At 45.6% G+C, this 12364-nt stretch overlaps 1 protein-coding gene across 13 annotated transcripts in view; it reads right to left on the bottom strand.

Annotated features, from left to right (window-relative positions):
* The window catches only part of Ttc13 (tetratricopeptide repeat domain 13), a 54854-nt gene that overhangs the window by 16011 nt on the left and 26479 nt on the right, over positions 1–12364 (bottom strand). For 5 of the 13 annotated variants that reach the window (XM_051201660.1, XM_051201661.1, XM_051201668.1 and 2 more), the window contains 6 exons: positions 9690–9806; positions 8868–8978; positions 4069–4151; positions 3093–3234; positions 2548–2722; positions 98–254 (listed from right to left, as the gene is read on the bottom strand). In XM_051201660.1, coding sequence (XP_051057617.1) covers positions 98–254; positions 2548–2722; positions 3093–3234; positions 4069–4151; positions 8868–8978; positions 9690–9806 — 785 coding nt within the window. Of the gene's footprint in view, positions 1–97; positions 255–2547; positions 2723–3092; positions 3235–4068; positions 4152–8867; positions 8979–9689; positions 9807–12115; positions 12209–12364 lie in introns of all 13 variants that reach the window. The other 8 variants (XM_051201665.1, XM_051201658.1, XM_051201659.1 and 5 more) reach the window with 3 other exon arrangements.

Genomic DNA, 12364 nt, shown 5'->3' with positions numbered 1-12364 from the left:
TGGAATGAACACATACCGAGACCCAATCCCTCCAAACAAATGGGAAACAGGTGAGCTCCCAGTTGGATTTTAGAAAGCTATACCACACAGCACTTACTTGATATGGGGTTGGAGGCCTGGCTGCTCTTCATAGCCGTCTATGAGAAAAGGTAGGTTCTTGGCCCAGTGGTCCTTGAAGCTGCCTGGTAGATCCGTGTCAATGTTATATTCCGTCAGGGGGGTATCGAGGTGTGCATGCAGATACCGAGAATACTCTGTAGGTAAGAAAGGAGCTGCCAAACCCATATACTGCTGAGGAAGCCCTTGTTTGAACAAGTCACCACATGGATGCTGTGAACCACGCTGTCATTAATGTAGGAATTCTGAAAGATGGCATGATAGAAGCCTGCTCCTGACTTGAAGCACAGGGTCAGAATACATCAGTCTGCTTGGGTCTCTTTGACTATATTTTAAACACCTTTACATGAAAATACCCAAATTTCAGTGTGTTTGTGACAATTACATATCAATCTAGTTTTCCAACTATAAAGTCTATGAAGTTCATATTCTGATCAGTTATGGCTAATAAAAGATTAGCATTCAAACTAAGATATGCTATGATTGCAAAATACATCCCAGAGGTCAAAGACCTAGAGCAAAAATCAGGGAATGTATGATTTTTAAAAAAGATTTTGGTTATTTTTAAAAGTGTGTGTGTGTGTGTGTGTAAATGTGGATATATTCATATGAGTGCATATGACCTTGGAGAACAGATGTAACCCCTGAGCTGGTTACAAGTGGTTCTGAGTTGGTACATATGGTTGCTGGGATCCAAACCCGGGTCCCCTGGAGGAGCAGTCAATGCTCTTAACCACTGAGCCATCTTCCCAGCCCTAAACTATAACATTTCTAAGGATGCCAGTCGTGGTGGCTTATGCATGTAATCTCAGCACTCAGAAGGCTGAGACAGGAGGATTACCATGAGTTCTAAACCAGCTTGGGCTACATAATTAGTTCTAGGCCAGAATGGGCTACAAGATGAGATGCTATCTCAAAAAGACCAAAGGGGGGAATTTTTTTTTACAAAGTCTAATGAATAATTTTCTATTAATTATATAGAAAACATTTTAAATATTTTTCATTTTTACTTATTTGGAGGATGACATGTGTGTGCCACAGATTGTGTGTGGCAGTCTAAAGACAGTCTATGAGTTCTTCCTTTCCACCACGTGGGTGCTGAAGATTGAACTCAGGTACACAGGCTTGGTGGCAACTGTCTTTACCCACTGAGCCATCTTGCAGATCCTATGCTTTTACATTTTAATATGGCTGTTACTACATGGATTCTATCTTTTTTTCAGTTTTACAATAATGCTCTCAAGGGCTAATGAGAACAAAGGTAAAATATGTGGGTATGCAGACAATAAAAACATCTTCCTAAATAAATGGGTAAAACGATACACAAGTGTGTATAGTGGAAGATGCAAGTGTGTGTATACTGGAGGATATATGTATGTGCTGGCTGGTTTTTGTCAACCTGACACAAACCTATATATATCTGGGAAGAGGAAATCTTAATTGAGAAAATGTCTCCATAACATCAGCCTGTAGGCAAGTTTGTATGGCATTTTCTTGATTAATGACTGATGTGGAGGAGCCCCACCCACTGTGGGCAGGTAGTCTGAGGTATATCAGAAAGCAGGCTGGCAGGCTGTGAGGAGCACGGCAGTGAGCAGTACCCCTCCATGGCTTCCACTTTCATTCTTGTCTTCAGGTTCCTGCCCTGATTTCCTTCAGTGATGGACTCTAACACCTAAATGTGAAACAAATAAACCCTTTCCCCAACAAGTTGCTTTTGGGCATGGTGTTTTATCACAGCAATAGAAACCCAAAGACAACATGCATGTATGCTGGAAGAAGTATGTGTACACTGGAAGGGGTGTGTGTGTGTGTGTGTGTGTGTGTGTGTGTGTGTGTAAGCAAGCATGAGAAGATGGGTGTGTCTATGTACATTAAGAGGTGTGTGTGCGTACACTGGATGATTATGTGTATATATGAATAAAAAGACGTGTGTGTGTACAGCAAGATGTGGTACATGTATATGCATACTGGAAGATGTAATATAGAGACAAAGCAAGTCTGTGACTAATACAAGAATTACTCCTTTTCTCACCAAACTGGGTCTTTCTGATATAGAAGGTTGTGACAGAATGGAATGAAGGATCAGGTAACTCTCAAAAATGAAAACCCCATGCAGGGTACTTTCCTGTCCTTCAGTGAAATGAGAGGGCACCAAACACACTATTCACAAAGAACCTCACATCCAACCATAAATGTGTTTTTACACAGGTCAAGTTTCTGTGAAGTTTTAGAAGACCTGCAGGTAAGGTAGAAGGAACATCAGACCTGTCTTGGAGGATATGGAGGTCCCCAGTCCTGAAACTGCCAGTTTTAGCAAGAGATGCAAGGGACAGGATGCCCACCTTTAACTCCACCACGACACAGAGGCAGCAAGACACCTACAGCTCTGGGCATGGAAGTGGAAAACTGCCACTATTTTCTGCTTACCTCGGAGGTACTTCACCCTCAAGTACTCTGGGCTAGCCTTCTGACCGGGGAGAGGATCGTTCAGCATGACTTTTGTTTGTGCTTTAATTCCTTCATAAAACTGTCCCATTGCCACATGACTGAGCCCCTTCATGTACTGGCACACTTCATTGTATGGCTCTAGTTGCAGGCAACGCTACAGTTTAGGACAAAAGGCTGTATCAGTGTCACACGGGTTAGGACAGCTTATCCTTCAGTCCAGAAGCTCTCCTTCCAGGTTGAGTCAAACGACATGTTTCTAAATCAGTCTAGAGGCCAAAGCAAAGGCCTCCTCCCTCTCTCCCTCCCCCACCCCCTCTTGAGACAGGGTCTCACTATCCAGGCCACTATGCCGACCTAGAACTTACTATATAGACAAGGCTGGCTTAGAACTCACCAAGAGCTATCTGCCTCTACCTGCCAAGTGCTGGGATTAAAGGAATATACCATGTCCAGATTCCTCCACAGAACTCTCTGAAGAACCAGCAAGAACCTCAGCTTCGGCTCTACCTGCTGGTGAGGCTCACCTTGAAGTTCTTCAGGGCCTCCTGCAGGCTGCCGTGGTGGTAGAGCATCATCCCTCGGAGCTGCAGGGTCTGCACATGGTTCTGGTTGAGCAGCAGGGCCTTCTGAAAGCTCTCAGTGGCTGCTTCAAAATTGCCCAGTTCTCTAAGGATTGAACAACTGTGATGAGCACCAGGTAGGTGAGTGACACCAGACCTGGAGTTCAGTTCCGGTAGGTCTCGAGGGAGGTGTGTGTCTCTTGCTACCTGAACATCACACACACAGTTGCACAGTCTTCACCCCACTTAGGAATCTAACATTACAGGAATCTTAACATACAGCATTACAGGATGCTCGCAGTTTTGGATTTCTATAGGAAAAATTAACTTACTGATTCCCAAAACCAAATGCAACTTCCATATGAGGGTGGAATTTCTCTAACAGCCTTTCCCCTGTAGCCACCATGGCTCCTTTACAGGCAAGACACTGGCAGCCCAGAGAGCCCGCAGTAGCACACCTGCAAGGTTCAAGTCTCAGCAGCTCCTAGCTCATGTGTTCCCACATCAACCTTGTCACCTGCCTTTCTGATCGGAGTAAGGTTGCTCTTCAAAGTTGAATACTCTAATAGTGAAGCAATGCACAGAACCAAGAGGTGAGGACCTAGTTAGCTTTCTGCAATGGACTGACTTTCCCATGATCAGGAATTCACCACCATAGAGCCTGGCAAGTGGTGATGGTGTCTATCACCCAGTCTACAGGGACTTACACCTACACACCACTATGAACATCATAACCCTGAAAGAGTGACCCTCAGACAGCTGTGCAAGCTGACATGGCTTCCATATGGTGACACATACGAGAGGCCCTGACACAGGGCTCACTCGAATCACAGAGGAGATGCCAGAAGATGTAGCAATGCCTTCAAACCTAAAGTGGACATCTTTTCTAAGAGATGCAGCCTTTTATGTCTTAGTCTCCTTTCAGCCCATTGTCACTTACCTGTAGGCTTGTCCTAGACTTTTATATGCATCGATAAAGTCAACTTTCTGTTTCAGAGCTTCTTTGAAGGCCTCGATGGCTTCCTGTGGAAGATGTGCAGAAAATGAGCCCATTCACATTAATTCTACTTGCATTGCTAAAGGTTTACATGTATGCCACACCCATCTCTGGCAGAATTGTCTCAAACAGGACCAAAAAATGAGGCAAGCAATCCAATGAACTGTTGGGAAGCTGTAATTCTAACAGTAAAAAAAGGCATTTCTATAAAAACAGCCTCGAGCTTCCCACTGCGACAGAACTGTTGTCCTGTCTAACTCAGTAGTGCTGGAGTGCTAATGATTTCACCTTCATAAGAACATCATTTCTTCAATCCATAACAGCCCAGTGGACCAAAGAAACTCAACAGCTCTGTGAGATTATTCCAAATGACAGCTTGCTGCATTTAAACTCAATCAACAAAATAGATAGATATAAATTACACATAGAAAAACCAAAAAAAAAAAAAAAAAAAAAAAAAAAAGGCTCCTGGTCTAGCAGTTGGGATTCCTTGGTTCTACAGGGAAACAGTGAAAGAAAACAGAACAAGGCTAGGACTCTGGGCACGGCTGGTGCAGCGTAGCAGCTGACCCACAGCTGAGGACTGGGGCGCTGGGCACACATGGCTGGTGCAGCACAGCAGCTGACATGTGGATAAAGACTAGGGGACTGGGCACAGCTGGTGCAGCGTAGCAGCTGGCATGCAGCTGAGGCCAGAGTGCTGTAGCCACCTGGAGGAATCTAGAGCACACCTGTTCATACCCAAATCCTAATGTGAGTACTGCTATTGGAGGGTAGTCCTGGTCAAGGCTAGACTACCTAAACATTGGTACCCGCTACACCTGTACTTCCACATGATATTACTGTTATTGTGATAAAAACAAAATACAGTCACTTCACACTTTTCCAAAGACAGGACAAAATGGCACTAAAGTAACCGCTGTAGCTTGAAGAAAAAGACAACTTTACACATCACATCTGTTCAATTAGATGTTGGTAGGAAAGAGCTACTGGTGTCACATGCCTTGTACATGGTAGGCACTCAATAAGTATTTGATGATTTGCAGGCGTAAGACAGTTCTGCACACAGCACAGCTGCAAGACTTCAAAAAGCCAACTGTCTCTGTATCCAGATCCTATGTAGATGGGGGTGGGGACAGCATGGCCAGAGGGGCTGGTTTCAGACTCCTGAAGCAATGGCAGGGAAGATGAACTGCTGGTGAAGGGCTCCTACAACTCTGAATGTAGCTACTAAAGACTAAAGTGGCCTAGTTTTTAAGGCTTGTATGATACTTTTATTCAACAAACACATATTGAGCACCTACTATGTACCAGAGTCAGTGTGAGGAATTGAGGGGTAGGTACAAGATGAGCAAGTCATTATCTCTGTCCTCTAAGAACATTCAGTCTAGTTAGAATAGAAAGTCAATTATGTAATGGGAGTTATAAGCATAAACATTAAGAGCTAAAACAGAGATAGGAGCAAGACCCTGGGAATAAAGAGAAGAAAGTGACAGCCAAGTGCTCTAGGAGCTCAACAGTAGTGTGAGGAGGGGCACAGTGCTATAGTGGGCATAGCTCAGAGCCAGGAATGATAAGAAATCAGGACAGTGCACAGAGGTGTGAGTGGAGAGACAAGGCCAGAACCTGGCTGGTACCTGCGCAGGCACCCCAGGCCTCAGGGAAAGGACGGTGACCGTGGCAGAGCAGCTGTGCAGGGTAGAGCAGGGCAGCAGGCCCCAGGTTGGGTCAGCGAGCATCTGGGCAAGAGATAATGAAAGCTCAAGGTGAGTGTCCCTGAGGAGAGAAAGAAGGGTTGGGTACAGGGCCATTTCGGAAGGCAAACAGACAGAATCTGGTGATAGTGAGGTGAGGAAGATAAGGCAAGGAGCTTCTAGGCTGGGGAGTCTGGGAGAGGACGAGTGCAGTGGCTACCACAAGGAGAACAGGAGGACAGTAGGGAGAGGGGGCTGGGGCATGTTAAGCCTGCAGTGTCTGTGGACATCCAGGGGGAGATGCCCAGTGGGCATCTGCTGCCCACTCCACTTACAGCATGCGTGGACGCCACAGTTCTTCAAAGTCTGATTCTCTTCAGCTTTTAAGAGTCTTTGGTTTCAGGGTTCCTGTCTAAGCACTGCTCAGCTCTCTACCTCAGCTGCCAAAGAGGGACACAGCAGAATCAAGATTTTACACCATTGGGAACAAGAGACTAGCTCACACGAGGCAACCTCTGTGTACACACTGCTTCTGAGCCACTGGCTCGGCAGATGTCACCATTTCCACTCCATCATCACCGTCCTCACTGGTCACTGGGCAGCCACCATTTGGCTGCTCCCACCAGAAAGCTCAAGGTGAAGAGCTTAAAATGTCCTTATGATATGGACTAAATGGATGTCAAGTTCTTGCTGTCGTATCACAAGGGCCCTATCCACCACACGGAACAGCTGTGTATGTACCTGGCCAGGTATGGTGGGGCTCACAAAGCAGCCTATTAGGAAGCTGAGGAAGGAGGTTACAAGTTGAAGACTGGCTTGAGCTACATAGTCAAGCCCTTTCTGCAACAAACTGCATAAAGTGAACATTCTTAAATGTTTAACGTTCTTCCATAAAAGGTAATTACAAAATAAAGCCACCTACTTGATAACTTCCTAAATTGCCATTGCCCTGAACAAACCCACTTTAAGGTTGTCAGCTCAAGCCCACCGTGGAGTCTAATGCTTTGTGTCTATAAATAGCAAGGGCTACTCTTTGGCTCCATAATTCACATAGATAGCTGTCTACACTTCACAAGGATGCTGGTAGGACAAGAGAGACAAAGTGCAACCCCCTGACCTTCTTGGACAGCACAGATAAACCACCACAAAGGGCCCTCTCCACTTCTCCTCCCATTGTCCCATGTATGGGGCTCAGAGTACAGGGGGAGGAGGGAGGACCCAGTGATTTGGGAAGAGCCATTCACTGAGGGACTTCAAATGCTCAGACCACGAAAACACTGAGCAGGTTCTTAGAGATCTGGATAAACCAAACCAAGTCTCACTCTTCAAGCCTTTCAGGAGACTGCCCTGTGCCTGTGCCCAGCTTTATCTAACAAATGAGTGCATTTGCTGGTATATGCTCTCCTTTAAAAAATATTCGTAGTACATAGTGGGTGGTCTTTTCCATGTGTCTCTTCTCTTCCCTGAGGCTGCCCCTAAGTGCAACATGGTGGTCTGAACCTTTTCACATACAGAGGCTGTAAGAAAAGATGAAGAATGAAAGAGATTCGGAGAGTGGGTGGGCAGAGCCCACTAAGGCCTATATCCTTGTGGGCAGCTCCAAGCCTCAGGAACTCTTTCTTCTGTACACTCTAGGCACTTACTGCACATGAGATGTGAGAAACACACAAAGAACTAGTAAAAACTTTTCGTCTTTTGGCTTTCAGCGGGATGGGAGTTATTTTAAAGCATCTATAAAACACAGATTAAACTTTTTCTGATAAACTAGACAGAGGGCCGTGCCTGCTTTATGGGTGTGCAAGAAGCTGAAAAAGCTCAGCTACGTGTCCTGCAGATGGTTAGCAGGGCTCAAAGCAAGAGCACAGCATGGCTTCCAAGGCCATGTCGTCGGTCGCTGTCACTTCTCAACACAGGCTATGCAACAAGTACCACCCTCAACACTGAGAACTTACTTATGGCCTCTGCCATCCTCAAACACATTTGCAGTCCTCCCTGGGAATGAGAGAGATGGCTCTGGGATCCCTGAAGATACTAAAATGCACAGGATCTCTGGTCCAGTATTTTCATGGGCTCTACATCCATCCTCTGAGCTCTCTCAGAGTTCTCTAGATGGCCTATGACAGCTATTATAATGCAGCTATTATAGATACTGTCACTACGTCATGCTGTCTAGGCAAGAGTGACAAGAACAAAACCTGTACCCTTTCCCCCTGAGTGGATGGCAGATCTAAGGACAGCAGCTAGTGGACACAGAGGGCCTGCTCCATGGCAGAACTATCATTCTTGCTGAAGACATTCCTCATCCTGAGTTGTCAAAGCTTGTCAGTCTTCAACACTAGACTGAAGACCACCATCTCTACACAGGACTGCTCTCTAACAAGGCAGCTGGCTGTGCATAGCTTTTGGGCCAGCCTAGTTTTTATCTAGTGGCTTGGATTATCCTGTAATAGAGTAATTGAGGCCTTGTGGGGTACTATGGCTCAGGTAGGGGAGGTAACAACTCTGTGATCCCTAGCTACTGGTAGAGCCTGCTGCACTGCAGGGTCCCCACAGAGACACAAGGACATGGAAGGGAGTGCCCAGCAGGAAGCAACCCCACACAAACACCTCTCATCATCAGGTGAATGATTGTTTACAGTGGCCTATCCCTCCCATTCCTGTGGCTCCAATAACCGGGTCAAGTAAGTCTCCTCAGCCCCAGTAGGACATACAGATGTTTCCTATCGGTCTCCTGTCCTTCTCACCTGGACTACACTGTCCGAACCAACTTGTAAATCACAGACTTGGTACCCATTATGATTTTCCCCCAAAGTCACAATGCGCAGCTCCTCTAGGCCCATGCTCAGTACTGCTCCAGAGGAAGACCTACTTTTAGTAGCCAGCAAGTGAAATGTGCATGAACACACACACACACACACACACACACACAGCTAAGAAATCTGTGACACTCTGAGATGAGATGCATCAGATCAATCCCACTAACCAACCCCCACCCCCACCCCAAGCGAAGCAGGCACAGCAGCGCAGGCGCAGGCAGCGCGGCTTCACCTTCAGAAGTCCTCTGTGAAAGAAAGTTAGGCCTTTGTACAGCATGGCTGTGGGCTGGTTTCTGTTCAGCTCTAAGGACTGCTGAAAGTCCTCGTGGGCTGTCGCGTAGTCCTATGGAAAGGAAAGGAGGAGGAAAGATAAGACTATGTTTACTAGAAATTAAACGGGCAGAGGGGGAAAACCCCATCGGGTCCTGTGACCTTCTTGGCCTTGAAGGAAATGCCACGGTGAAGCAGTCCCACCAAACTAGAAGTCCTCACCCTACTAACTGCTAACTGGAGTTCACAGAGGCTTAATTTTTGGCCTTTTGCCTCAACCACAGGAAAAGTATCATTTCTAATACCAATGAGAGCATCTTTTCTCACACTGGACACTTCTGAAATGCCTAGGCTGGGGTGCATCCTCACTGTGGTAAGCTGTTAGAGTACTGCAAGCTCACACACATCTGCGATATAGGAGCCACTGGGATAGAAACAGACTTGCTAGATCAGCCCACCTAAACAGAATGGTTTGGAAGCCTTATAGGTTCAGATTACAGCTCTCAGACTGAGAAGCAAACAAAATCAAGTTTTACCTCTAAGTAGAAGCTATGAAACAAATTGTAACCTTTTTGTGCCAGCTGAGAATTTGATACTGCCCAAGGCCCAAACATGGAAACTCAACCTGCCCTTATAATTCTCTATTGCATTTAATTTCTGCTCAAGACAGTGCTCTCATGGCTGCCTTGTAGCACTGACATTAAACTGAACCCAATCTAGCAGAGAGTGGCTTCTGAAATGGTGGGAGAAGTGAGGTGTGGACCAATCTTTATGGGGCAGTCACCTCAGATATGAAGTACAAGGTCCCCCGGTGCCGGTACAGCCGTGCTGAGGGCTGAAGCTGAATAGCTTTAGTGAGATCATTTACGGCTTCATTAATTCGTCCCAGAGGGGACAGAATCTAGAAATCCAAAACATGCAATCAGGAAAACTTCCTATGGCCAGCTCTACACTGTCAGTGTTTAGTTTTTCAATTCCACTGAACCACACACCACTCACAAAGCTCCCTGTAGCAGGCTGTGACCTACGGTCTCATGCACACACAGGCAGATGGATGCACAGACGGGCCACTAGGCTCAGTTCAGTGAGAGGAGACAGAATGTGGCTCCAGCAGCTGCCTTGTCACTGACTCCACTCTAGGCAGGCGTACCAGATGTGGCTCTTCTTGAAATCAGACCCCCTTTTCTTATGCTATGTTCACTTTTTAAGTTTAAAAAAAAAAAAAAAGGCACATGCACATTCAACCACTGGGACAGACAGACAAGTCCTAGCAGTTACAGTCTTTCATGGTCTCTAGCTCCACTCCCCATGGGAGCAAAAGATGAAGGATGCTTACTAGGATCCCAGGTGCTCTGTCAGTCCCTACCTCATCAACCACACTCAGCATCACAGGGGAAATTGTCTGCCCATTTGAAAAGTCCCTTAGAGCCAGCAGTCATTGTGGTCCAGGCAGCATGACAACCAGCACCCAAAGGGAAATCAGCAAGATATAAAAAAGTCCCAGTGGGTCCCAGTGTTCATGCAATCAAATCCATGCACTTGATCGCAAGCAATCATCATTCCAGCAATTTCTAACCAGGGTGCTCTAAGAAAGGTCATGTTCACCCTGGGTTACATCTGGTCACTTGCTCTGCAGGAGTTCAGCACAGCCTGGGAGAACACTTGGGTGGGCCCATCCCAAACATTAGCAGTAGCTTCCAAAGCAGAAAGAGATGGACATACGGCCTGGAACTCATCACAGGTGGGGTGGAGCGATCATGTGGGAGGGAAAATGTCTTTCTCTGCTTTACTAACCCCTAGGTAAAAATTATCACATCTTGGCACAACTGCTAATATCCATAGTAATGGGTTAAAATATTTTCATCAAATACAGATTATTTCAGGAAACACAAAAGCAAAACACCTCACAAATTAATTCTGAGGCAGACATAGCAGACTGCAATTTAGCTGTGAAAATCATGATGTAGTGACTGCTAACAGTGTCACAAATATTGCTATCTATTTTTCAGATAATGGAAAGCTATTGTTCTAATCAACAATATGATTTTAGACAGGCAATTAGCTTTTTAAGATGTGCAAAATTTAAAAACCTGCAAGTATGAACTGAATGCCTGGTTTATCAGAATCATTTCATGCAGCCCTAGAGTCCTGAGAGAGACACCAGTGAGCTCATCCAGATTTGGTGGGACTTAAGAGTGACCTGTCCAACCACTATACAAGAGCCTCCTACTGTGGGGGCAGAACTCCAGCCTCCTAGCCCAAGGGTGAGATCCAAAATGAACAGGTGAGGAACTACATCACTGAGAAAAATTAGATTAAGACCAAGTCACCAACACAGCAAAGGCACTTAAAGAAATTGAAGTATAAGACACTACAATTTGAGGACAAGACCTCTAGATGCAGTCTTGAAGTGACTGAGCACTCAATGCTCCTACACTTGCTACTTTTCCCTCTCGAGAGAGAAAAAGTCACCCCATATCAAACTGACTACATGCACACACTAGCACACACCTGACCCCTGACAGCCCAGCACTACTGAAGAACATACAGATTTAAAGCCACAAAGGGAGTTTTGGCACTCTCCTCTCTCTGCAAAACACCCTCCTCCTGCTGTTCTAGCACACCCCCATGGACTTCTGTGCAGGCCACCTACAGATGTCCACTCCGAAGATCAGCAGGTACCCTTCCCATACCTCTGTCTCTGAGCTCTACAACAAACCTACCTGCTCTAAATGTCTACGGAGGCAGGTCCATCTCATAAGAACCATATATAAGTACATGGGTACATATACTCAAGCAATTCATTCATTCATTCATTCATTCATTCATTCATTCATTCATTCTCTCATTCTCTCTCCTCCCTTCTATACCAGTGGAACAACTGTTTCAAAGGGCTGTACAGTCAGTTTTGTTAAAATGTGTCATTTATATCTGCAGTATTGTGAATGATATCTCTTTAATGAGTATCCACTGAAGAAGCAGACAATATAACCACATGTTTTCACACTAAATATCACTCTCATGTTACTTCAAGAGCATCACTCATTCCATGGCTGTCTAGTAATTACCACCATATTTGCAGGCCTTAGAAAAGAGGTAGGAACACAATTCGGCATAAAGGAGCATTAGATTTATAATGATAAAATCATACGAAAGGGTTCCGAATTTCAGCTAATTCAATAACGGAGGGAAAAAGAAAACCGCACTCACTTCAGCTCGCTGCTCAAATACCTCTGGACGGTCAGGTTCCAAGGCAATTACTCGGCTCAGTTCAAACAGAGCAAGCTCAGCGTTCTTAATGTCCTTGAAAAGGTATTAGCTTAGTATGAGACACACTGCTGCTTGGAACAGTGGCAAGATCTTCTGAGACACTAACACTGGAGTCACCAGAGAAGTGCTGCTTAGAGATGAACAGAAACTTCGATTCTGCACAAATGCTCTGCCATGTTTGTTCAAGGA

The sequence above is a fragment of the Phodopus roborovskii genome, unplaced genomic scaffold (assembly GCF_943737965.1).
Source record: "Phodopus roborovskii unplaced genomic scaffold, PHOROB, whole genome shotgun sequence".
Taxonomy (NCBI): Eukaryota; Metazoa; Chordata; class Mammalia; order Rodentia; family Cricetidae; genus Phodopus; species Phodopus roborovskii.
This window is presented reverse-complemented; position numbering and strand designations above follow the sequence as displayed.